At 43.3% G+C, this 26,674-nt stretch overlaps 1 protein-coding gene across 3 annotated transcripts in view; it reads left to right on the top strand.

Annotated features, from left to right (window-relative positions):
• Myof (myoferlin) overlaps positions 1 to 26,674 on the top strand; it is a 147,917-nt gene that overhangs the window by 97,195 nt on the left and 24,048 nt on the right. For all 3 annotated transcript variants that reach the window (XM_087907939.1, XM_087907941.1, XM_087907940.1), the window contains 14 exons: positions 1,873 to 1,978; positions 3,134 to 3,279; positions 7,209 to 7,382; positions 8,484 to 8,592; positions 10,478 to 10,555; positions 12,233 to 12,414; positions 12,508 to 12,666; positions 12,784 to 12,882; positions 13,848 to 14,009; positions 15,071 to 15,236; positions 18,472 to 18,548; positions 22,658 to 22,669; positions 24,395 to 24,493; positions 26,139 to 26,264. In XM_087907939.1, the coding sequence (XP_087764065.1) occupies positions 1,873 to 1,978; positions 3,134 to 3,279; positions 7,209 to 7,382; positions 8,484 to 8,592; positions 10,478 to 10,555; positions 12,233 to 12,414; positions 12,508 to 12,666; positions 12,784 to 12,882; positions 13,848 to 14,009; positions 15,071 to 15,236; positions 18,472 to 18,548; positions 22,658 to 22,669; positions 24,395 to 24,493; positions 26,139 to 26,264 (1,695 nt within the window). The remainder of the gene's footprint in view (positions 1 to 1,872; positions 1,979 to 3,133; positions 3,280 to 7,208; positions 7,383 to 8,483; positions 8,593 to 10,477; positions 10,556 to 12,232; positions 12,415 to 12,507; positions 12,667 to 12,783; positions 12,883 to 13,847; positions 14,010 to 15,070; positions 15,237 to 18,471; positions 18,549 to 22,657; positions 22,670 to 24,394; positions 24,494 to 26,138; positions 26,265 to 26,674) is intronic.

A 26,674-nucleotide genomic window follows, 5' to 3' on the forward strand; every position in this document is an offset into this window, starting at 1 on the left:
GTACACATGCACGCAGAGGCAAGGCCAACATACAGTGTCTTCCTCAGCCACTCCCTGCCTCAGTTCAGGGATGTTTACTGAGCCTGAGTCCCACCGACTGGGCTGAGCTGTCTGGCCACAGGCTCCTGAGATCTCCTCACTCCTCCTCCTGGGCGCTGGGGCTACAGATGTGGGCTTCCACTCCTGGATTTGATGTGCATGTTGGGCTTCTGAACTAATTATTAACTGAGCCGTCTCCCAGCTCCACTTTTGATCACTGCATACACAGAGCTGGGAACTCTGCCATAGGCCCCTATTATTGTTTATTTGTGCATCTCATAGACATTTAGGGTTTGGGGTGAGTATTTTATTTTTGTTTCATCTTTGATTTTTATAAAAGATGTGGCAGTGAATATCTTTATACAACAATTTTTCACAATTAATGAAAGCTTAATGTCTAGAAAACTATCCTTGGAATTGTGTGGTCAAATTCCAAGTGCAGGGAACTGATACATACGTACTCCCAGCAACAGCGTAACAGGGTCCTTGTTTCCGTACCTTCCCACCACGTCATCTTTGTTGATCCATGACATGGGGTCCCTGCCATGGATCCACTTTGCAGTCTCTTAATTTGAAATGGAGCTGAGTATTTTCCATGTTTACAGTCACCTTTATTTTTTTTACATCATAACTTTTATGATCTTTTACATCTTTTGCATACATCTTTTACTTTTATCATAACTCTTTTTGAATTTTAATGTAAACCTAGGTCAAGGTTTTATATAAACTTTGCTCAGCCTCATGTGATCAGCATCATGAGCCTCCGGCAGCATTTCCTGAACTTGAACACATGTGTCTTTTTTTTTTTAAGATTTATTTATTTATTTATGTTTGCAGTGTTTTGCCTGCACACCAGAAGAGGGCACCAGATCTCATTATAGATGGCTGTGAGCCACCATGTGGTCACTGGGACTTGAATTCAGGACCTCTAGAAGAGCAACCAGTGCTCCTAACCATCTCTCCAGACCCTGAACACATGTGTCTCAATGCTTGATCTGTTCTTTTCTATTTTTTTCCTGAATAAACTCTCATAAACTTGAGTGTCACCATCCAATAGAATTAAATGGGACCATATGCTAATATTAGATCATTTTGGTTTACAAAACTAAGAATTTCACATGGTTCAACTTAAAGCTATTCTTTAATAGTAAAAATAGAAGGTACTGGAGACAAGTAATTTTCATGTAGCATTTGTATGTGTTGCATGAATAATAAAAACCCAGAGACAGAAATTGGGGTTCGACCTGAAGATCAGAAAAGCAAAGCAGTCAAGCCACTAGAGAGATCTTACCTCTACCAAGACTCAGACAAAAGGGCCATCCTGCAATGTTTTCCACCAACATCAGACTCAACCCTCCACTGAGTCCCTGTCTCTTCCCCTTTATATTTCTCTCTCCACCCAGCCATATTCCTCCTGTCTCCACCTCCCTAGTGCTGAATTAAAGGCATAGGATCCCAAGTGCTGAGATCACCTTTGTGTGAGCTCTATTTCTCTTTTAGCCAGATTCAATCTTAGGTAGCCCAGGGTGGCCTTGAACTCATAAAGATCCCTCTGCCTTTGTCTCCCAAGTTCTGGGATTAAAGGTGTAGGCCACTACTCCCTGGCCTGTACGGCTGACTAGTATGACCGCTTTGTCCTCTGATCTTTAGACAAGTTTTATCTATTAAAACACAAATACTATACCACTGTATGTATGCAAGTAAAGATTACAGTTTTCTGAATAAAATGGATCTGGAAGAGGTTATCTTAAAGACATGCGCACTCTGTAGTTAAGTATTAGGAAAGTTTCCTCATCTTTGAATCTCATTCACTCCTGTCTGTCTGTCTCTTAGAACGGAGATAAGGCAGCATCACCCAGCGAGCTGACTTGCCCTCCAGGTTGGGAGTGGGAAGATGACGCATGGACATATGACATAAATCGAGCAGTGGACGAGAAAGGTAACATATATCTGTTAGCCCGAGTGTGAGTCAGCAGAAAGGCCTTGGTTAACCTGAGCAAAGGCTCCACTGGAGGAAGGGCCCTTCCCCGCTGGCCTATGACAGTTAGGTCATGTGGTGCTATCCATGGCTATTCAAATGAGCATCTGACTCCCAAACAAGTAGACAGACAGATGCTGGGTGAAGAGATGTTCCAAGTGGAAAATGGAGGTGATGGGGCCAACCAGCTGGACTCTAGGAACCTTAGAAATCCAGAGTTAGAGTGAGGGAGAGATCTAGAGCTTGGGTTTTCTCTTTCCCAATCACATTTCATGATCTCCCTGGGCTAATCAAACTTAGAGGTCCTATAACTCAGACAGGAGAATGGCAAATGTCTTGTAAGTCATCCCAGCAGCGGGCGTGTGATTGACATAGCTTTTAGGTGTAGCAGTACTTACCGTTCTCTACAAATAGCCAGGCCAGATGAACTTACCATTTGGAACTAGCAGGGGAAGAGCGTCACTGGTTCTTTCCTCTAAGAGGTGATGAAACATGGGCAGAGTAGGATTGGTGCAAAAGACTCCAAATGGATGAGCAATTCTGCATCGGTTGTGATACATAATAATATATCTTATCATAATGGTATTTATTGAGCAATAACTGTGTACCCACCACATAATTGTGTGCCTTTTACCGTTAAGGCCATCAAGTCGGAACACAGACAGGTTTACCAGCTTACAGGAAATGCTAGTGAAGGTCTAGAAATGTAGTTGGGTAGCAGAGCTCTTACCTGGTATTCACAGGGCTCTAGGTTCAATCCCAAAGGAACAGAAAGGTTGAGTATCTCTTACCCAAAATCCTGGGACAAGAGGAAGTGGTTTTCAGTTTGAGAAATATTTAGAGTTTGGAATACTAGCACACACGCATGCATATGCATACATACACACACACATGCATGTATACATATACATACTTTTACATTTGTGGCCTGGTGGCACCCAAAGCTTCAGTCTGGCATGCTTCATCGTCTCAGATTAAGCCTGCTCAACCCTGTGACAGTCATAACAGCCCAGAACATCTGTGAGCAGAGAGAGGAGCTACTCATTACCTAGCAAGCTATTTGCTGGCCAGGCAGATGCTGCTCTTTCGAGTAACTATTCTCAAATTCTATTACAGGCTGGGAGTATGGAATTACCATTCCTCCTGATAATAAACCCAAGTCCTGGGTTGCAGCAGAGAAAATGTACCACACTCACAGACGGCGGAGACTGGTCCGAAAACGCAAGAAAGATTTGACCCAAACAGCTTCAAGTACTGCAAGGGTAAGAGAAGTAGGAGGGGGCGGCCCCGGGTGTTCTGCCTGCCACACCGTGCAGAGGTCCAGCTGCATGGCTGTTTCTGCACAGCCGTTCGCAAATCAAGGGTCTGGTGCTGGGATTCAGGGCTCTGGAAGTGTGCCCTGCTCACCTGATATGTCAGAAATAGCACTCCAGCCTGCTTACTGAGTAGCTCCCGGGACAGAGCAGAGAGCGATCTGTGCTTCCGCAGCCCCCCATGACGCTGAGGCAGAGTGGATAAGGCCTCTAGAAGGATAGAAAAGGACTCTGAGGTTATGCTGGCAGGCTAAGACAGGAGTATCAAAACCTCAGGACCTAGAACAAGACACAGAATTCAAATCCCGACTCTACAGTCTTTCTCATTTGTGAAATGGGAACAAGACTTAGAACCATGTGTCTTAGGTAGGGTTTTCTCTTGCTATGATGAAACACCATGACGGGAAGCAGCTTGTGGGGGAAGGGTTCATATTTCAGCTCACATTTCCTGATCACAGTCCATCATGAAGGAAAGCTTTTGCTGCCTGGAGGCACCAGCCTCCAGCAGCACAGAAGTCAAAGGGAATCCACAGACTCAGCGTGCTATGACTTTTTTATCTGAGGGGTAAGGGGAGCACTCAGGCTCTCTTGATAGTTTCCTTCTTCTGTAGTCTTTACTCTCTTTCCTTATCTCTATCCAGAAATGCTCCTTCTGTCTCCCTTGATGTTTTCCTCCTAACTCTATCTTTATCCTTATTCTCTTTCTCTGTTTTTCCTTATACACCCCCACAAAATCTTTCAAGCAATATAACAATTACAGTGTGGTTACATTCTATTTTTCAAGTGAATGATTACAATGAAAGCAAGTAGAAAACATGCTTTTCATTTTTTTTACATGATTTAACATTTCACGTATTACAGGTAAAAGACAAATTATCATCAAGAACCCACGGACATTCATGCCCAAGCAACTTGTTATAGATTAACAGAATATAAACAGGCATGGTATTCTTGTCAGCCAGTTCTATTACTGGCAGGCTGTGTTTTGTGGTTACAAAGAAAGGACCAATTACTTTATTACTTATCTTGAATGGTGATCTTATAAGGACTCTTAAAGGAACCGCAAGCCTAAACTTCTATACATGAATAACAGTCAGCTCTACTTTAAATCTTTAGCCTGCATACCCACTCATCAGTAGTTTTTTATATCAGGAAGATGAGGGCAGAAATGGATACAAGGAATTAATCATCATCTTTGATCACCAACCAATTTTTAGAAGGAAAGTACATAATTGGGCTGCTTTGTTTTCTGGTCCCTAACCTCAAAGCTATTATCAAAATATCTTACCCTAACCTGAGGCTTTGTCTCAGCTATGATGCACTCCCAAACCTGCGAACACATCTCCCAGCATTAAGATGAGAAGAATTTAAGCTAGCTGAGCTACCAGGACTCAGTTGTTTTTCTTAATCGCTATCCTAAGGCACAGTCTATGTGACTCCTCAATTGAAACTCAAGTGTTCTAGCCGTGTGACATTTCCTTGTTTTATTTTTTATCCTCTGCAGCCTCTGCTTTATCAGCAGCAGGGAAGCATTTTATCCTACCTTTACCTGTGTTAATTTTCCCACTAAACTAACCTCTATATAATCCCTTACTATAGTTATTTAAAATCCTCAATCATCAAAATTAAATTTAAGCTCACACTAGGTTTTTATTTTCATTTTTATTTTTGGTTTTTCAAGACAGGGTTTCTCTCTAGCTTCGGAGCCTGTCCTGCAACTTGCTCTGTAGACCAGGCTGGCCTTGAACTCACAGAGGTCTGCCTGTCTCTGCCTCTGCGTGCTGAGATTAAAGGTGTGTGTCACCACAGCCTGACCTAACACTATTATTGTATAAAATCATTGCTTCGGTTAAACAGTACAGCTTAGGAGGAAATCATCTTCATAATAACCCACAGGTAAAAAAAAAAATACCCAGTAGAACGGGATGTTTCCATGAGATAAGTGCACTACATTTCAGGCAGGGGGGACCTCCCCACCCCCATTCACACCATGCCAGACACCAGAGAAAGAAGGCAGCAGCAGACATGTGAGGCCACAGCGGAAGCAAAAGTCACTCTGGGTCTGCAGTCTTGGGGCCTTGCCTGTCTGAGATTTACCCATCAGGGTTTCGTTTCCTGGTGGGCCGGTCCCTTGATGTCAACTGCCATCTACTGCTCCTCTGACATGGCCACTGGCAGAAAGTCAGGAGAGGAACTAACTCAGTGCAGGAGCCTGGAGGCAGGAACTGATGCAGAGACCATGGAGGGATGCTTCTTACTGGCTTGCTCTTCATAGCTTGCTCAGCCTGCTTTCTTATAGCCCAGAACAACTTACCCAGAGGTGGTACCATCCGCAGTAAGCTGGGCCCTCCCACATCAATCATCAATCAAGAAAACCCCCTCCAGGCTTGCCTACAGGCATTTTTTCATTTGCGTTCCTTCTTCCTAAATAACTCTAGCTTGTATCTAGTTGACATAAAACTACCCATACCCTAATTTAATTAGGGTATTACAAGGCTTTAAGCTGCATAGTAAATTAAGTGGAATAGTAATATGAAATTAATACCAAATGGTATGTTTTACATGTCATTTAGAACATTCAACATACAAATGCGTCATGCATAAGCTGTAAGGTCTGGGATATTGCTCATTCCACAGATGGAGTTCATAGCCATGAAATAGACTTGCTTTAGGTCATATCTTCAGAAGGTGACAGAAATGACCTTTGAAGCCAGCTTAGACTAATACTAACCAGGAACTCTTCCTATTGCTCTGAAGGCTCAACTCTAGCAGGTGCTGGGAAGTCACATTTTAGTCAATGATGATCTTCCTGGGAAGGAGAATAGTTAGACCATCTTGGTGTCTACCTTGCTTAGCAGCCTGCATCCCAGGACAGGGTGTGCGAGAATGGGTGTGTCTTAAACCGACATTGTCCCTACCTGACTGGGTGAGAAATTTCCAGACATGCTTCACTTTCTCTTTCCACACAAGCACCAACATGACTCAGGGAGAACACTGGACCGTTAGTCAGAAATCTTAGTTCTGTTCATGAGCCTGCTGAGACTTCAATCGTGTCCCCTAACCTGCTTCATTTTCGGCTACATAAGATATGCCCTTGTCGTTATTCACACTGTCACAAAGGAAGCTAAAGGAAGCTGCAAGTTCATATGAAACCTGGGCTTTATATTTATTCAAAGTGGAAAGAAAAAGACTACCCACTAATCACAACTGTACATGGAGCTTTTACTTCTAAGCTCATCAATAATATTCACTATCATTTTCCATTTATTCAAGTTGGTCACAATTGTAAGACAGTTATATAAAAAAATTCTGGCTACTCAAATGTCAAATACATGGAAGCAAAGACCGCACCTATTTTTTTCTTCAGTCTTACTTCAGCTTTGAGGACAATTTCTCAGAATGGATCATGTGCACATAAATCATGTTTAACTTAAGATTACTGTATTGGGTTAATAGTTACCACAGACATAACATACGCTGATCTATCACATCATTACTAACTAAGCAGCTTTTGGCACAAACAACACATTTAACTCCTAAGGGGTGATACATTTGACCCCATATATAAAATGCAGATAGTAATTCTTTCCAAAAATGTCACATCGCATGTTCTTATGAGCTCATTCTGAGAAAGCACCCCCTCTCACACATACCCATGTTCGAATGGTTGCTATAGTTGCCTTCCTGTATCCTACAGTCCGCTAGCTCTGCCAAGTTAGAGCTCCCATCTATTCTCTCTTAGCTGTATTTCTGACTCCTCATATAGTTCTTGACAGAGTGGATATTTGTGACTACATATTGTCCATTGACCTAATGGTCTGCCTTATCAATATGAGGAAGAGTATTGTTTCTCCTTAAAAGTTATACTTCTATTTTAGGCCATGGAAGAGTTTGAAGACCGGGAGGGCTGGGAATATGCTTCACTAATTGGCTGGAAATTCCACTGGAAACAGCGCAGTTCGGACACCTTTCGCCGCAGACGCTGGAGGAGAAAAATGGCTCCTTCGGAAACACACGGTGCTGCTGCCATCTTTAAACTTGAAGGTGCCCTTGTAAGTAACCAGAAGTCAAAGCGTGAATAGTACTTGTGTAGAGGAAATGTGTGAGTCACCTAGAAAGCACAGACAACTCCAGAGAGGCCCCTGAAATCTCAGTGCTGCATGGTTGTGAAGAAGTTGGGGGAAAGGTGTATTCCCTGAGTGCCCGCCCAATGACTCCCATCTTATGAAGAAACCACTACTGCACGAGAGGTCCCCAGAACAATACTGAAGGCACATCTAGTTCTCCCAGAATTTCCCAAGTATGTCTGCCAGGACCCTGATTTCAGGAAACATCCAGTAATTGTGTAGGCAGAGATGGCTTGGAAATTGTAGCTATTTAACAGACCAAAGAGCTGAATATACAGATTCACAGGGAGAGAAAATTAAAAGATGATTCAGATGACAGTAAAGGAAGATGATGGGGTGGGTGCAGGTCAGTAGAGGGAATGAATAAAAACAGCAGTGGGTGATCTGTGCAGCATGGTGGCCAAGATCCAGTTCCATGGATTGGGGAGAAGGTTCCATAGTTAAGAACATTTTCTGTGCAAGCCTAAGGGCCTGAGTTTAGATACTTAGTACCCGTGTCCAAAAGACTGGGTGTCTGTGGCAGTGGATGACTGTCACCCCAGCACTGAGGATGGTGGTGATGATGATGGTGATGATGATGGTGATGATGATGAGGACAATGATGGTGATGTTGATGGTGATGATGATGACGATGATGATGGTGATGGATAATGGTAATAATAATGATGGTGATGATGATGGTGATGGATATGATGGTGGTAATAATAATGATGGTGATGATGGATGATGGTGATGGATAATGGTAATAATAATGATGGTGATGATGATGGTGATGATGGATGATGGCGATGGTGGTGATGGATAATGGTAATAATAATGATGGTGATGTTGATGGTGATGATGATGACGATGATGATGGTGATGGATAATAGTGATAATAATGATGGTGATAATGATGGTGATGATGGATGATGGCGATGATGGTGGTGGTGATAATGATGGTGATGATGGTGGTGATTATGGTGTGATGGTAATGGTGATGATGGTGATGACGATAATAATGATAGCGGTTTCCTCCTCCTTTAGGGGGCAGACACCACAGAGGATGGAGATGAGAAGAGCTCGGAAAAGCAGAAGCACAGTGCCACCACCGTGTTTGGAGCAAACACACCCATTGTTTCCTGTAATTTCGACAGTAAGTTTTAAAGACAGCTGTTAGTCCTGCATCTGCCACTTTCATCGAGAAAACTCTTCAGATCATCAAATATGATAAAATCTCAGATGAAAATGACTTTCTAGTTCTTCACTTAATGAAGATTTTAAAAACACAGTATTTTATGTGGGATGAAGAATGATCAAATCACTGATTTTAATGTCTGTCTAAAATACTCATTCTGGCTAAATTATTATCTTAATTACAGAAATCACTCTGTTACTCCTCAAACTCTGTGTGTGCATGTGTGTGTGTGTGTGTGTGTGTGTGTGAGAGAGAGAGAGAGAGAGAGAGAGAGAGAGAGAGAGAGAGAGAGACAGAGAGACGACAGAGAGATAACAGTAGTAGTAGTAAGTGGTGGCTGCTTGTTCATTCCTGGCTGCCCAAACCCAAAATAATCACACAGAAACTATATTAATTAAAACACTGCTTGGCCTATTAGCTTAGGCTTCTTATTAAGTAACTCTTACGTATTAATCCATTTCTATTGATCTATATATCACCACTAGGCTGTGGCTCACTGGTACTGACATGTTACTCCTTCAACAGCTACATGGACTCCACATTCCTTTTTCCTCTATCTCTGCTTGGAATTCCCACCTTGCTCTATTCTGCACTGCCATAGGCCCAAAGTAGCTTCTTTATTAAACAATGGTAAGAAAATATAGCCCCAGCATACAGAGAAGAATCTCACATCGTGTGTGTGTGTGTGCGCACATGCATGAATGTGTGTATATGTCTGTGTGTATGGGTGTGTATATGCATGCATGCGTCTCTGTGTGTGTGTGAATTAATAAAAGGAGTTTGAAAATATTTAAAAGTCAAAGAAACGTCAGCAGGAAATTATAGCAGACCTTGGTCTAGCATAGCGCCGAGGCCGTGTTCTGTGGCTGCTAGAGACCCAGGCTCTTTGGATAGTCTCTGATGAACAGCTGTGTGCTAAATCCAGGAAGCTCACAGTGGGACTAGTGTTCTCCCAATGACCATATTGGCATCGGAACTGTTACAGCAGTTACTTGTTTAATTTTATTTTACCTTTCGAGGAGGGTTTCTGTATAAAATCCAGGCTGCCTCTACCTCTTGTTTGCTGGGATTACAAGTGTACAGCACCACACCTGGCATATAGTAGTTTAAATATACTCCCTTTATACGCTCTGCTGCCTCTTAACCACACTAGATCCACTCTAAGACTCCCTGCCAACCCTGCTTATAAACTGTCCAGTATTATACATGCATACATGTGGTGAAGTTTAATTTAGAAATTAGACACAGTAACTAGTAAATAGCAGTAACATGATAAATATAAAAAGTCTTACAATGCACTATAATAATGTGCCAGTATCACTACTCTTATGTTGTGGGCTTTTATTAAATAAATAAGGGTTATTTGCCATAAGCCCTATAGTGTGACTACATCAGTCAGTCTGAAAACTGAGATAAGGAACTACTGGGTAACTACCATGCAGGCAGCGTATACAGCATGGATACACTGGACGGAGGCATGACCCACATCCCAGGTGAGATGGAGCTGAATACTCTGAGATGTTCACACTACAGAGCTTGCAATACGAAACTTGTGAATTAGTTATTTCTGGACTATTCCACTGTTTGCATTGGAATTTAGACAAACATTCTTATGTTTGTGACCTGAGATTGACTTGGGGCAACTGAATTACGGGAAGCAAAACCATGGCTAAGAGGACCACTAAGTTTTCTTGTTTAAGAAACCACTCTGTTGGGGAAATCTGTGCTCTCTGCTACGGAGAAATAGACAAGCGGCCCATGAGTCTGAAACACATATCACTTCAAACATTCCAGAAAAATCTTGCTAACGGTGTCCTATTTCTTGTCACCCTCTTGTTTTCAGGAGTCTATGTCTACCACCTGCGCTGCTACATTTACCAAGCTAGGAACCTCATGGCTTTGGACAAAGACAGCTTTTCAGGTGACGGGGAAATCCTTAACACACTAAAACATGGCAGGCTAGCTTGACTCGACTGCCCATCAAGTGGTTTTGTGCTTTGTTTTGTTCTCATTTTTTATAAGAAAACCCTCTTCATAGAGAAACTACTTTGAAGTATACTTGAACTATACTTGAAGAAAATGATCCAGTCGTTTCTGAAGGAGTTACCAGCTGCTTCAGGAACTGTTTCTGAATACTAGCATACACAGAAGACAGGTGGCCCTAGGACACTAATGATCACTTATTGAGCCATGGAGTGACACAGAGAGCATCTTCTGTGCTCCCCTTGTGTGCATGGCTGCGTTGTAAACCTGGGTCCTGGGCCATTTGGTGAACTCAAATTCTTTACATTTTTTGGTTATGTTCTTGAGATGATAAAAAAGATCACACAGTTAACCCCTAAACCCACAACTGACTGTGAGCCATATGTTGTCTATTTTTGGCCTCCTCTGCTGCTCTCCCCCACCGTCACTCCATCCCGATCCTAGCCACCTTCTAGCACTGTGTCACTATGAGGCTTCAATGTCCTCATATTGGTGCTCCATGTGGTTTTGGCTTTGCTCCTTCCTCCGAAAGTGCAGTGAGTGCAGGAACCGTCCTGAGCTATTTAAGGACATTCCATCCGGAGACCTGCAGGCCAGCAAAGCTTGCCTGGTTCTTCTTTGGAAACAACTCTTGAAACACTCACCTAATGCTGTCATGCACTTGTGTCGATTCTGAGCTGCGTCTCAAGCACTCCCCTTAGTCGGTATTTGCAAATTGTTTTTTCCTAATAAATTAGATCAAATTATCTGGGTCTAATCTATAAATTAGATCCTGTTCTTTAAATCAGATCAAGATTATCCTATTCTGTGGAGCAATGATTCAAAAATGGTTTAAAGAAATTTTCAAATAGTATCCACCAGGGGGCACTCCCTTACTGTAGATCCAATTGGGAAATTTCAGAAAACTCTTTACTGATGTTTGCATAAAACTTCAAGCCTCACAGCTGAAGACACAAGATTTATCAATGGGGCAAAATAAAAAAAGTTCTATTCATGTAATGGTGTAGACATTATTTTATTGCTGGAATAAGTCAGCCCTCTGGGAAACTGTGAAATGGTTTAGTGTTACTTACCATGTAGGAGAACCCAGAATAATTCTTGGTATGTAAGATTGGAAGCACTTTTCTGCTGTTACAAGCTGTAGATTCTGAGAGCAGCTGAGCCTTTCTTATTTACTGCTATATTCATAAAACCCAGTATTCTGGGTGGTGGTGGTGCACACCTTTAATCCCAGCACTGGGGAGGCAGAGGCAGGCAGATCTAAGTTCAAGGCCAGCCTAGTTTCCAGAGTGAGTTCCAGGTTAGACTCCAAAGCTATACAGAGAAACCCCATCTCCAAAAACCAAAAAAGCAAAACCAAAATAAAAATCCTGGCTCGTGTTATCGAGTGCCTGGTTTATACCCACAGAAACAGCTGACCTGAGCTAGTGAGAGCTCACTGACTCTGGACTGGTAGCGGGGGAACCTTCGTAGGACCAAACTAGGCCCACTGAATGTGGGGGGCAGTTGTGAGCCCGTGACCGCCATGTGCAGAAGAAAAGCCTTGGGAAGAAATGGGCTGTCCTGGAAAGGCAGACTTCGCTGTGACTCTGTTGTTGTCTTTCTCTGTCTGTAGATCCCTACGCTCATGTCTCCTTTCTCCATCGAAGCAAAACCACGGAAATCATCCACTCCACCCTGAATCCCACCTGGGATCAAACGATTATATTTGATGAGGTGGAAATCTTTGGGGAACCCCAAACAGTTCTACAGAACCCACCCAAAGTTATCATAGAACTTTTCGACAATGACCAAGTGGTAGGTAATATGAAATTTTAGAATGGCCTGGAGACATGGTAGAGGTCTTAATGGTTCTTTGATCAGGAGTTTGAATGTGGTTTCCTTCTGTAGGGCAAAGATGAATTTTTAGGTCGAAGTATTTGCTCTCCTTTGGTGAAACTAAGCTCAGAAACAGATGTCACCCCTAAGCTTCTCTGGCATCCGGTCATGAATGGAGACAAGGCCTGTGGGGATGTCCTTGTGACAGCGGAGCTGATTCTGAGGAACAAGGTACATCTTTTTGTTCTCACTCTTGTATTCCTTGAACGACTTGAAGCATGCTGCTCATTCCAGGCACTCTTGGCCTTAATGAAAAGGAAGTATTGACAGCCTATGCTTGTTCCACAGGATGGCTCCAACCTTCCTATTCTTCCCTCTCAACGAGCACCAAATTTATACATGGTCCCTCCGGGGATCCGGCCCGTGGTTCAGCTCACTGCTATTGAGGTATGTATTCTCACCAATGTTTACCCGATCAAACCAAAGGGTAGAACAAAGCAAGAACTGTTAATGTAAAGAATGAGGTCAGGCTGCATGTCTATAAAAATCTTCCCCCCAAAATACAAATAGTTATAGAAAATTGAAATCTTAACAAAAAGCACCAAGAAGCAGATTTCTGAGATTTGAGGGAGCTCACCAGAGAAAGAGAAGATGGCCCAAGAGAAAGTGCCTGAGGGAACAGAGAGAAGGGCCTGCAAGGGAGGCAGAGGCCAGGAATAGGGAAACCTGTGGACAGGGGCGGCAGGAGAGATAATTAGGGCAGACACAGGCTAGTGGAGATAATGTGTCTCGATAGAGTGTCCTGATAAGGCGAGCATTGTTAGCACCTCTGTTTCGCTGGGGTGTTCTTGAAGACAGACACGGGAAGCTTCAAACACCAGCTACCAGTTTGGAATGCTTGTGAGTCACTTACCGGAGAAGAGGTTTATCCTTGGTCCTCCATATTGCCCCACGGTAGAGCACAACATGAGTCCTGTTTGCAGCAGACGCACAGAGAAGCTGACTTTACGTTACATTTACAGCTAAAGGGCTCTTTTTATAGCTCTCAACAGAAGGAAAGGGTAGAACCACTTCCTCTGCTGTCCACAGGCTCCTGAAGATAACACTCCCTGGTATTTTAGACAAATGTACGGAAGTCCATCTGAAAGACTGTCCTGGTGATTGAGTGGATTTCTGCTTATACGTTTTATTATTCTTGTTTGGTAGTTTTGGTTTTTGTTTGTTTCTTTGTTTTTTTGAGATGGGGTTTCTCTGTGTAGCCCTGACTGTCCTGAAACTCACTCTTTAAGACCAGGTTAGCCTTGAACTCAGAGATCTATCTTCCTCTAGGTGTGTGCCACCACCACCAAAATTGATATGGTATATTTAATATGTCAGGTTTCCTTTCCTCCTCTTTTACCTTGTTTTCTCAGATTCTAGCTTGGGGCTTAAGAAATATGAAAAACTACCAGATGGCTTCTGTCACATCCCCCAGTCTGGTGGTGGAGTGTGGGGGAGAAAGAGTCGAATCGGTGGTGATCAAAAACCTTAAGAAGACGCCCAACTTCCCAAGTTCTGTTCTCTTCATGAAAGTGGTATGTATGTAGACTGTGCAGGGGTTCACATGTGTCCATGCCTGAAGCATGAGTGTATATTCTCGTGTGTGTCCATATCTGAAACATGAATGTATAATCCCATGTGTGTCCATATATGAAATGTGAGCATGTACTCCATGTGTGTTCATACCTGAACTGTGAGTATATATGGCCATGTGTGTCCATGCCTGAAGTGTGAGTATATATTCACCAACAGTTGATTCATTTCCAGAGTCTGACAGACAGAAAACCTAGCCTTGTATTGAGCCTGTCAGAAGCTCCCCGTCCTTAGGTTGTCTGTAGCCAGTTTCTGAAAGCTTCAAGCAGCTCCAGCCACAGGGACATGTCTATGAACACCACTTGTTTCTCCAGTGAGTGTTTGATCTCAGTATAGGCCCTGAGTCGCCGTGCTCTAATCTCATCCACAAGCTTCCAGGTCAGCCCATGTTCTCCAATCAGCACATGTCATCAAGGCCCCTGCATTCCAGGACAGTGAAGGCAAAATGAGAGCATCTCCGTTTGGCTTTGAGTATCTAGCACTGAAGGATTCGCTGTCTGTTATTTCCCTTGAAAGTTCATCTGTGTCTCCACCGGCCCTAAATTCTGCTTAAGCCCTGGCTAGCAGATAGCTAAAGTTCTGGACAGTTACTGTCACTGAAATAACCTCTCAGGAAGAAGATGGGGTCAGGAGGAGAATGGGATCAGTGACAAGGACTCATTCCCCATGATGCTTGCCTTCTTCCCGCTAAGTGCTTCATGTATGGATTCCACGGCTCTACTATTAATGATGAAGTAACTGGGCATAGAGGGTTAGAAAAGTTCCTAAGGTCATGCACTCTGTGGCAGCAGAGGGAGGGTTTGATCTCGCAGAGCCCGGCTAAAAGAGAATGCTCTAAGCTCTGAGCCCACTACTGGGCACCCCAGCCACTGGAGGACCCATGGAAGGTCCCCTGGGTTATATTCATAGGGCACAAAGAATCTGGACTGGTCCCTTGGGAGAATTGACAGCTATCCATGCCAGATCTTGGGGGGAAAAAGACATCTGTTTTTGTGATCCCTAGTTCTTGCCCAAAGAAGAGCTGTATATGCCTCCACTGGTGATCAAAGTCATCGACCACAGGCAGTTTGGGCGGAAACCTGTGGTCGGCCAGTGCACCATTGACCACCTGGACCGCTTTCGCTGTGATCCGTATGAGGGAAAAGAGGATATTGTACCTCAACTAAAAGGTATGTCTGTGGGCAAGTCTATACATTACATTTTTGAGCTTTTCACACCTCCTCAGATTGAATGTCTACAAACCATAGCCTCTGTCTAGATACTAAAGAGGAAGAAAGTTGTGATTTCCAGTGGGCTAGGGAAATACAGATAGTCATGGGACAGCCAGTCTGAACTCTTGAACTACTTTGAGGGGCAGAATCCAGTGCTTTGCTCCTGCATAAATGCGGTGTGTCTTTGGAGGGAAAGTTGCCTGCTACACGAGCTTCTCCTGGGGATTCAGGGGGTACTGTCCCCACATCAGCAAAAGGATTGAGACGTTCAGCCTCCAACAAATGGTTGTTGAACATTCATAGAATGTCATTAATTGGTTTAAATGCTGGGGAGACCAAGGGACCAAAACAATCTTGTCCTTAAAGTCAAAGCATCCAACAAGGAAATGAATGTGTACAGGTCAGTGCTGTAAATACTTAGATGTGGAGAAACATGGCCTCCTGTGTATGGACACAGAGATCCCATCCATGAGCCTTAGAGGAGGAGATTTTTTTTTTCTAAATGGCAGGGTTTTTCTTTATAGTTCACGATGAACTTGGACTCTGCCATCTCCTCCCTCTCCGTCTCAAGTACTAGGGTTACAGGTTTGTTTTCCCTGGCCAGCTCTAGGGAGGAGATTGCTATTCCGAGTTACTTTGTCCATGGGCCCGCTTCATTGACACTTGACAAAGATGTCGTGAGGTCATTTAAAAGCTACCCCATTGTTACCCACACAAGAAAACTTTAATGATTTACCTTAGGTTGTATAGTTAATATGCAAGTGATAGGGCAGGCTATAATATTTAACTTAGACTTCAATAACAAATAGGTAATGATACAGTGTTTTACCCTTCTCCGTTCAATAGATCTTTGTGTTTAGTTTACCATGTACTTAGTACTGTGTAAAGGATAGGGGGCTCAGTCACTTGATGTACAAGATCACAGATCCTTTGTCTTCATGAGTTTAGACCTCAGTCAAGGACTGGAAAATTCTATCCATTTATCTCTGAAAATTCTAATCAACATATCTTCTGTTTAAGCAAATATACTACAAGTCAATCCTGGGTAAACTTCCAGAAGGCTTAGTATTGATATTATAGAGCCCCTAAAATCTATCTACAACAAGAAGAAATATATCAGGCACATTTGAGCAAAACCTTACATGTATTTATCATATAGACATATGTTTTATATGTATTTGTCAAATATATATTATCACACACTGTTGAATCCATAAAATGTCAACTTTTTTATTGTAACAGCGAAGACTATTATAACCCTGGGTCTCATTTATCTGGCTAATAAGTGGAGAGAAACCATTTTCCCAGTATCTTTTCTATTGGTTCAATGACAGAAAGTTCATTAGTCCAATATGTGAAAGTGTTAAGAAGGTACAAATGCTATAGACTGCCCTGCTCCCAGAATCGTGCACATGGGCTGATGGTCAAAGATAGGCTGGGCCCCATGGCTGAGATCTCCTAGTAAGTGATGCTGTATAATTAAAATGATGTGTAAGCCGTGCTTTGGAGAGCCACAGAAGAGAAAAATCTGGCATTTTCTTAAGTTTAATAATAGATCAGGTCTGCCGAGTGGACCTTGGGTAGCCTGACCTGAAAGCACAGGCGGTGTTTTCTGCCCTGCCCCTCAGATTTGCCTTCTGGAGGATCATAAAGTGGAGAACTGGTACTTAGGAAGAAATTGGCATACGGAGGTATTCAGTCATCCTTGTCCATCTGGCTCTTGAGTCCTGTGTGGTCTGCAGTTGCTTATATTCGAAGTTTCTGGGCAACTTGTCTACCTGAGGGTACCAGGTAGATGGAACACTCCACCTTAAAACAACTGGCATCTCATAGATGTTCAGTAAATGTCCAATTCCTTCCTCTATCTGAGTGTTTCTCTGACATTTATTGAGTGTTTGCTCTTCCCTCAGTTCTGGGGTGATTGATAATAAAGAAACCAGAGTCTAACAGAGCTAGTCTATGAACTTATTCCCATCTATCAAGATTCAACTTGCAGCAACTAACCTTTTTCTTTCTTGCTTCAGTTTAAGTTTTTATCTTTAAAGTGGAGATTATAGCATATCTTAAGGATTAGCAAAGAGCCACATGAGATCATGTAAACAATGCGCTTAATTAGCCCAATGCAGGAGCATGGTAACCCCTTCCCCAGAGTACCTTCCTTTCCGTTCATGTCCTATATGTCCGATGCCTGGGTAGATAACCTTACCGGATGGTCTTTTGACTTGGTGGAGCTTCTTCTGTCTGGATTTTGACCTAGGACTTCATGGGCTCGTCTTCAATTATTCAACAGCTATGTTCCTGTGACTCCACCCCGGGTATCAGGCTGGGCCCTTGGCACCTGCCTTTGACTGAGTGAGATAAACCCAGGGACTCCAGGGCCTGTTCCTAAGCCCCCGCTCTTAATCCTAAATCCAGAGTTGCATACATCTCGAAACTGCATGTAAGATCACGGTATGGGCTTCTCCCTCTGTGTGTACTGGGAGAGCAAGGGCTGGCTGAACAGACAACAGCAGCGTCTCACTGATGAGAAAACACATCCCTGCTTTTGCTTCTCCCCGCTTCTCCCCTCCGCTTCTCTTCTCTCTAAGCCCCTTCTCTGTCCTCTATCTCCCTCCACCCCTCTTCTGTGTTTCTCTATCCCATTTCCCAAGGAAACGAGGCTCTTTTAGACACAGGTTCGCCATCCTCGTGCCCACTCCTACATAATCAGCACAATCTTTTTAACTATTTTTATTACAGTGTGCATGGGTGTGGTGCCTAGGGGAAGGGTAGAGGCCACTTGCAGGGGTCACTTCTCTCCTTCCGCTGTGAGGTCCTGAGAACCAAACTCCTCAGGTCATCAGGCTTGGCATCAAACATGAGAGTTTACCTTACCTTTACCTGAGCGTTGCCTCTCTGCTCTCCAACACAATTCTTTTTCAAGCACTTGTCATGGGTAGGAATTGTGTTAACTACCCCAAACCAAGAAAAAGCAGGCCCCATAGTCCCCTATAAAATGCCTAAAGTCTTTTGATATTCTGAGAAGGTGATGAGGGTAGGGCCATTTCTACATTCAGGTGTGGTCCTCCCCTGGAGAGTCTCACCCAGGTTAGCTCTCTCATCCGTCCAATAGCTGCTCAACTGACCAGGAAGTAGAATGCTCTCCAGTACGTTGTCCCAAGTGTCCTGTATTATGAAGTTCTTTGCCTTGCAGCCTCCCTTATGTCTGCACCCCCATGTCGGGATGTCGTCATTGAAATAGAAGATACCAAACCATTATTGGCTTCTAAGGTAGGTTGTATGCCAGATGCCTAAGCAATGTGTGTATTCAACCATCCAAGGTTATTAAAAAAATGGTCATCAAACCAATTTACAAGGGCTGAATAGTAACAAGATCTGACTCTTATATTCATCCATAGACATTTATCAACCAGGCCTTCTTAAAATTTTTCTATTTATAACCCTTTTTTACCTGAGAATTTTTTACACAGCCCCAGGTATAAAGGTATGTAAAATAAGATATACAAATAAAACATATACTAATAATTAATTATAAAATTTGTGTAAACAATTCTTTACTAGACATAATTTTACCATTTGTCTAAAACAAAATCAAGTTCGTATTCTAATGAGATAGACATGCTTGTTCATTTTTACATAAAAAATTAAATCTCAGCTGGATATGTAATACTGCAGGACATAGAACATCATTAACAATTTTCATGGTTGATTAGTATTTTGATTTTATAGTCATCAACGCTGAGACTCCACTTTGCATAAATGTGTAGTACTAATTCAAAATGGCAGAAGTAGTTTGGGGCCATTTCAGAAATGGTTGAAAATTCTGTCCAAAATACAAGCCAAAATTCATTTAACTTTTTTTTAAAAATGAAACTCAAATAGAAATCTTTAAAACTTGAATATTCTAACTAATGCAATCCAAAGATATAGTAATTTGACACCTATATGATAAAGAATATGGTAGGAAAAGAACATGTCTTTATTTTCCATCATTCAACCATTACGTTTCTATGAGAGCAGAAAGCTTGGTGTATAGAAACACTGAGTGTATGCTGGTCTCAGACCTGAGCTGGGGTGTTTCAGAAGACATTCATTGGTGTTGTATGGTGTGACTACATACACAATGCAAAAATGCATGGGCTGTGGATTCAGAACCAAGTTTACAATGGAGTTGCACAGTGCAGCATCGGTAAGCATTGCCAGAAACACTTTGGACTCATTACACACTTATTTTTAGTTAAATTTTAGTTGTTGCACATTTAGAAACCTTTCACTATTGTCAACTTTCCTGTGACACCCCCGCCCCCCCACCAGGTCAGAACCTACAATTTAAGAAGCTAGGGTGTGTACTAGCAGCTTCAGCCCCTACTAGTCAGTCACCTAGGATACTTAAAACATTATCCATGTACATAATTCAAACAGAAGCATAAAGAACGGAGAACTGCTGGTAGGGGCAGCCCAAGTGATACCAAGTGCTAGACGCCTCTAGAACAAATTGTAACATTTAAAGCAATAGTGAGAACACGCATGTCAGGATTTTCCCCTGTGTGATGCTGGAATGTCATGGTTAGGAATGACCCTATTTGTCAGTACATGAAACACCCTGGGTTTTTATATTCACTCTGTAAGAGGTGGATGGGAATCTTTGCTCAGGATCCAGTCTGAAAACCATCCTAGCCACTTCTACAGGAAGGAACAAGAGAATTTCAACCCAGAGAAAAGAAAAAACCGAAAAGCTCACTGTTTCTCTTGGCATTTAGAATAAACTTTCACAGCATGTTTTAATATGCACACTGGCTGGAAAATACACATGATTGCGCTTTAATGTGCTATGTCCATAAACGGCACCTTTTAAAAACCCACTTCTTCCCCGCTGCATTAAACTCACTAACAACTGGACTGTGTTAAATGTGGTCTCCACAGCCAGTTCTGGAAGGCTGTGTTTGAGTCTACTACGTGGCAATTCTCCACAATCACAGATCGACAATATCAAATTCTCAATCCCACAGGGCAACATGACTATGCTCACTTATTGAAAATAACCCTAATTAGTATCAATAAGTATCAACAGTAGTTGCCTAGGGAGAAGCTATGCGCTTAAGACTGAAGATCTTCACAGGAATTTTCACAACTACCCTGGGCAAAGGCAGTGTGAGATCCCACTTGATACTCTGCCTCCAGCTTACCACCAACCGCTGCCAATCAATCCTACCTGTATGCCTTCTGGGTATTGGGCCATCCTCAGTACTATTGGGGAACAGGGAAAATAGTGTCATTACTACACGCCAGTATTTCCGCTCCTTTCTTGACAGTGCTCGGATTAGGCTACTCTAGCAACACACAATGAAAGGTTTGTTTGCCTCAGCATTTAACCGGGAGGAGTAGCAGGCCCGGAGATGGTTGTGTCAAGACATTCCCGCTACACTATACATGACTATAACTGGCGTGCTCCCCTCACACCTAATTGAGGTCCTCTGTGTTGATAGGAAAAGATAAAATCTCCTTTGAACACCCACGTCCCTCTGTCCAGGTAGACATTACATCTCTCTGTAAAGTCTAATGAGCAACGTTGAGATTTGGAAGAGCCAATGGCAAGCTTACTAATGTCTTTTATTACATGTATCACACGTACATGTAATGTATGCGTTATTACCACTAACTCAATTTAGACTTTGTATCTGGATGAATGAGTCTGTCTATGCTGCTGCTGAGGACTGGAGGCCGGAGACTGAGTCTTTCGTGACGGCATCATCCTCTAAGATGTCTGTGGGAACTCTTAACGGATGAGCTTAGTGCTCCGTAAAGAAAAGCAGGAAGCGAGGATGGGGGGCATATTGGTCAAGTGCCAGCCAGCCAGCACAGACATCCTTCCATGGTCGTCTCAACAATTGCCTTCCAATTCCAGTGCTTAAGCAGTATGTCGACAGCACTCAGCAAAATGGCTTCTCCAAGGACAGTGCATGTATGTATAATAAGATGCGTGAGGATACACGGGACTGGGGGATTGTGGTCTAAGGACTTGAATTCCTCCGGGGTCTATTAGCAGATTTTGGAGTGAAAGGCGACCTTTAGACAATACCATCATTCTAGAGGGAAGACTGGCCCGTGCCATGTAATGCTTTGAATTGGATTTTCAAGTTCATTTATTTGATTGAAAAAAGAAAGAAAGAAAGAAAGTCACATGAGTTGCTGTCCTTCCTTTTCCGCACGGGATAATGAGCAAGCAGAAGTGAAGGAACCCTCCTGGACTAGCCCTGAAATTTAAAGTCAGCAACTTGTCTTGGATGTCTTTTCATCATGGCCTGTTCTTTACCCTCAATCAGTTCTGCATGACTTAAAATAAACACAAATGAACAGACTAAATACCTGCATTCAAGACACTGAGACTGTGAAAAGATTTTTTTTTAATTCCTCTCTCCAAAATCTCACTCCACCTGTGATTATTTAACCCTAATCTTGCTTTGGGATGGATCTAATAAGAAGAATTGATGTATCTCATTCTCTCTGCCTCCCTTGGCAATTCTGTTGTAACAAGGGTCAGTCTAGATAGGAATACTGAGGACCTGAAGAAGCCGGTGGCCCTCCCCACAGCAACCACAAAAGTGTAGTAGTGAACAGTTGCTCTTACATTGGAAAGGAAGTTGGGATTTCAGGAAGGGGGACTGGGTAGCATTTTCTCACACTGTCTCAGAGGGTGAGCTTAGCCAGAGTCCCAGGAGGAAACTCAAAGTCTAGCAAACTCCAGCTCTTCCTTCTCTCGCTCCTGGGCATGCCCTAACACCAGGGGCGAATTCTCCATGCAGGAATTCAAGGGGAAGGATTTGGCTAGAGAGAAACCTACCATCCTTGTATTAGAAGACTCTTCTTGTGTCAGGATTGCTGTGGTAGTATCACAGAGGTGGGGAAAACACAGGAAAGGCATAGACATGGTGACCTGCAGTCACGCACACCTTGTTACAGGACAGCTCTCGAAGGGTTGAGAATGAGGTCACACTGGGGACATGCTTTGGAGCTATGTGGAATGAGAGGCTGGGAAAAGGAAAATGAGTATCTCGTGCCAGTGTATCCACCATGTTAGCTGACCACAGTATAGTCCAACTCCACTAAAAACACAACATGGGTGCAGACCTCCACACCATTCAAGTACTGTGTGGAACTTCGTGGTGTGTTTCCAGAGAAGAATTCTAAGATATGTTCAATGACAAGATGCTCTTGGCTGGAATAATTAGATGATCTGTTAAATGCTGATATTGTAAAGTATGCAGGAAAATAATGTTTTTCTCTCTCTTTCTCTTTAAACCTAATGTTCATGGGATCTTAAACCAAACATCCACGTGACCTGTGTATGATTTTCCTTACTACTGACCTCATACGCTCAGCTGTCAGAAAAGGTAACTTTTGTACATATTTCTGCACATCTAAGACTCATGGGGTCGGGAGTTCTGCTCAGAAGGAGAGAGCTTGGTTTGACATGTACAAGACACTTGGTTCAATACATGTATTTCCTGTCTACAACTGGCATGCAAAGATTTTTCCTAAGTTCAGGGATGGATTGATGATCTACAAAGGGCAAATAACTCATTGTAACTACACACATGTGTGTGCACACACATATGTATGATATACGTCTAAAGGCATATAAAGATACATATGTATATAAGAATTTATATACATAAATCTGTAAGTACAAAAAAGAAACACCTTTTATGATTTTATTTGTATAGATATGTATGGTGTGTGGATATGCACACGTACGTGCAGGTACTGAAGCAGGAGGATGATTAGTTTGGGGCTAGTTTGAACTCTGTATCAAAACCCTGTGCAGGAATGAAGGAGGGAAGGAAGGAAGGAAGGAAGGAAGGAAGGAAGGAAGGAAGGAAGGAAGGAAGGAAGGAGAAAGGAAAGAAAGGAAAATGGAATGGAGGGAGGAAGGAATGGAGGGAAGGAGGAATGGAGGCAGAAAGGGAAGGAGAGAAATAGAAAAAAAGAGATTAAGATCTATGCAGACACTCTGAATGCCTTATATACTATCTCTTCTGCCCAGCCAAGAACCATCAAAACAAGAGGTTTGCAGGTCTGGCTGTAACTGAAATCACCTGGGGGGAGACTATAATGAATACCCAGTTCTCAGCCCAGAATGACTGAATCAGAATCTTCAAGGATGGAGTTGGAGTCACTAGTGTAAATGAACCATAACCCTCCCCACCTTTGTTTCACATGTGAAGTGTTTCAGAGTTCGCTTTCCTATTTGATTTCCAAATCAACTCTAGGAGGCGGATGGAGCCGGTTGTTACTATCTTACTCGCTAGATGAAGAAACTGACGATCAGAATTGCAGAACAAGTTGCCCAAGGCACTGTGGCTTGTAACCTAAGGTCTAGAGATAGAACCAGCTCACCTGACTTCTAGTTTAGAGAGCTTGGTATTACTGCTAACAGAACTAAAGAAATGAGGTCATAGAAAGCACATGTTGGAAATGCTATGCTAATTTATCTGTGGAAACAAATATTAACAGCAAAGAAACAAAGAGACACTAATAAATCATACGCATTAGATCTAAGAAAAACTAATATAGATGTGGACATGGAAGCGAACACATTTCATTAGCAGCAAGGGTGATAGATGGCAATGGGTACAGCGCTTGCTCACAAGCTCGGGGATTCAAGTTCTAGCCCCAGCATATGCGTGAAAATGCGGAGTACAGTGGTGAATGCTTATATTCCAGCACTGGGGAAATGGAGACAGAAGGATGACTGGGTTTGCTGGCCAGCAAATCTAGCCTAATAGGTGAGCCCCAGGCAGTAAGAGACCCTGCTCACAGGAGGTGACAGCATTCATGCAATGTCACCCGAGGTTGTCCGCTGGCCTCCACACACATTCCTACACATGTGTGCATGCATGTCTGCACCACACACGCACACCCCAAATGCATGTCATTGGTTGAGGTCTACTTGAGCAGAATCATCATGAACGTGCTGCCCACAGTGCATATGAACAGAAGCATGTCATCTCAGAGCAGTCAATCACCTCTCATCTATTACTACACAGTGCTTTTCCTGTCTGAATTAGAAATCCAGACTGTCAGTAAAGATGTTTTTCATTTTGTCATGGCTTTAGGAGGAAGAAATCATTGACTGGTGGAGTAAATTTTATGCTTCTTCGGGGGAGCATGAAAAATGTGGACAGTATATTCAGAAAGGCTATTCCAAACTCAAGGTACTTGAACCTATGTCTGTGGGTGGGGAAAAGCTAGTCCCAACATGCAAAAGGCCCTGGGTTTAAAAGGTCTCATTGGTGGGAACTGATGGAAAGGGGCCAGGAGTGTCTCCTGAAGAGCTCTCTTGCAACAGGTTCGCCTTTGCCAAGTACCAGGACTTGAGGAAAGCTGCTGAGTTATAGTTGCGTGACTGTCACTTTGGAGCTTGGGGGCATCTGACAGAAGGTTAGGAATGGGTTGGTACCATGCTAATTAGGCCAATAATTATCCAGAATTGTTTGGCTCAGGGAGACCCAGAAGTCACAGTGTCCTTGCAAAGCCATTGATGTCAGCATGCTTCGTTATGTCTTGTGAACAGTGACCAGTTTTGCTACATGAAACGTTGATTCTGTTACATGTATGTGCCCCTGGTTGTCACATCACAACCATGGGCACACATGTGCAGGAGGAAGCTGCAGAGACAGTCAGGGATGGCCATCTGGACTGTTCTGTTACATGTATGCCTCATTGCATCACCACCATGGGCACATGTGTGCAGGAGGAAGCTGCAGAGCCAGGCAGAGGTGGCCATCTGGACGATTCTGATCATGCTCTGAGTTTTCCAGTTCTCTGTTCAGTTGCTAACTCTGTCAGCTGCAAATCCAAGTCAGAGCAAGGTATAAGAGAAAAATAAAATTAAATGAGAAGCATCTAGTTGTTAAAATCATCCCTCTATCAAAGTAGAAGGACCTGTATCCTTGCTTGTTGATGCCGTGATATGTTTGTGTGGCTTAAGTAACACCAGCACATAAGTGATCACGTTAAAACCCGATGAGACTGAGCTGAGGGGATCATGTTCCGCCTTCCTCTCCTCCCTGACTCCCTCCTTCCTCTCTCTCCTTTCAGTCCACTTTATAGTTGTCTTTTTTTAAATCAAGATATCATTGGTATGCCATAAAGGGATCCTTCCACCAAGTTTCGATGTTGTGCACACCTGTGCAAAGCAGCACCCAGGGCAAGGGGAGGAGCATTTCCACACACAGAAAGTTCCTCTGTGCCCCTTTCACGCCAGTCCCCACGAGCGCAGCCCACTGGTGGACCACAGATCTGACTTTCTACCATGTTAGGTTGGCTCTGCCTGCTGGTGTGCTCCATATAACTGGACTCACACTTGTTAACATCCTGCATTTGGCTCCATTGGTCCCATTCTCGGCGGCTGAGACTTACCATGTTGTTGTGGTGTTAGTCGTTTCTCTTCTTGCTGACTAGTATTGGATTAGACTGGACTGGGGGCGGGTCAGCTCCACACTCTATCTTACCTCCATCCTCCCTCTTTCCTCCCTTTTCCTCCTTCTCTCCCTCTCCACAGTTTGTTAACTTGTTCTCCTGACACTGTGGGCGTTCTTGAACTACAAGGATTTGTTTCTATTTCTCTTTGGTAAATTCCTAGAATCATGATTTCTGGGCCATAGGATAGGTGGATATTTAACTCCCTACAGGAAGCGCAGCATTTTCCCAAGAGGTTGTTTTATGCTGCCGCTACCAGCAGAGTTAAGTGTCCCATGTGTTCCCTCGCATCCTCCTGCCTTTTGGTACTCAGTCCCGTTGACTTGAGAGTCCGCCTGTGTTTTAATGAGAAACTGAGACTCTGTTGCTGGTTTCCAGATCTATGACTGTGAACTGGAGGATGTAGCTGAATTTGAGGGCCTGACGGATTTCTCAGATACCTTCAAGTTGTACAGAGGCAAGTCCGATGAGAACGAAGACCCATCTGTGGTAGGAGAGTTCAAAGTGAGTCAAATATGTGTCTTCGTCCCGTTTTAAATTCATCTTCATTGCTTTTGTGGATCATGGAGGGAAGATGTCTGCAGCAGAACAGTATTGCATTAGACGGTCCTCTGCTCTCTGCTGGGAGGAAAAGCTGCCCACAGGAAAGGGCAAAGGGGAGCCAGGGTGTGCTTTTCCCTGCTTGGGTCAGCCAGGCTTGAATCCGCCAGGCCTAACTCTTTCCAAGCCCCACTTTCTCCTCTGCACTTCTGCCCTCCGGGATTTTTCACAGGATCATTATGGCAAGTTCCCAGGCCAAGATCCTCACCACCTTTCTCCTTCCAACCAGTCTGCAGCCAAATCTGATCCCTGTCTGAATGGCTTAAGCACACCTCTTGGTTTCCCAGTTCAGGTCTCAGCTCCTTCCAAAGCCG

The sequence above is a fragment of the Myodes glareolus genome, chromosome 7 (genome assembly GCF_982192425.1).
Source record: "Myodes glareolus chromosome 7, mMyoGla1.1, whole genome shotgun sequence".
In the NCBI taxonomy this organism is placed as follows: Eukaryota; Metazoa; Chordata; class Mammalia; order Rodentia; family Cricetidae; genus Myodes; species Myodes glareolus.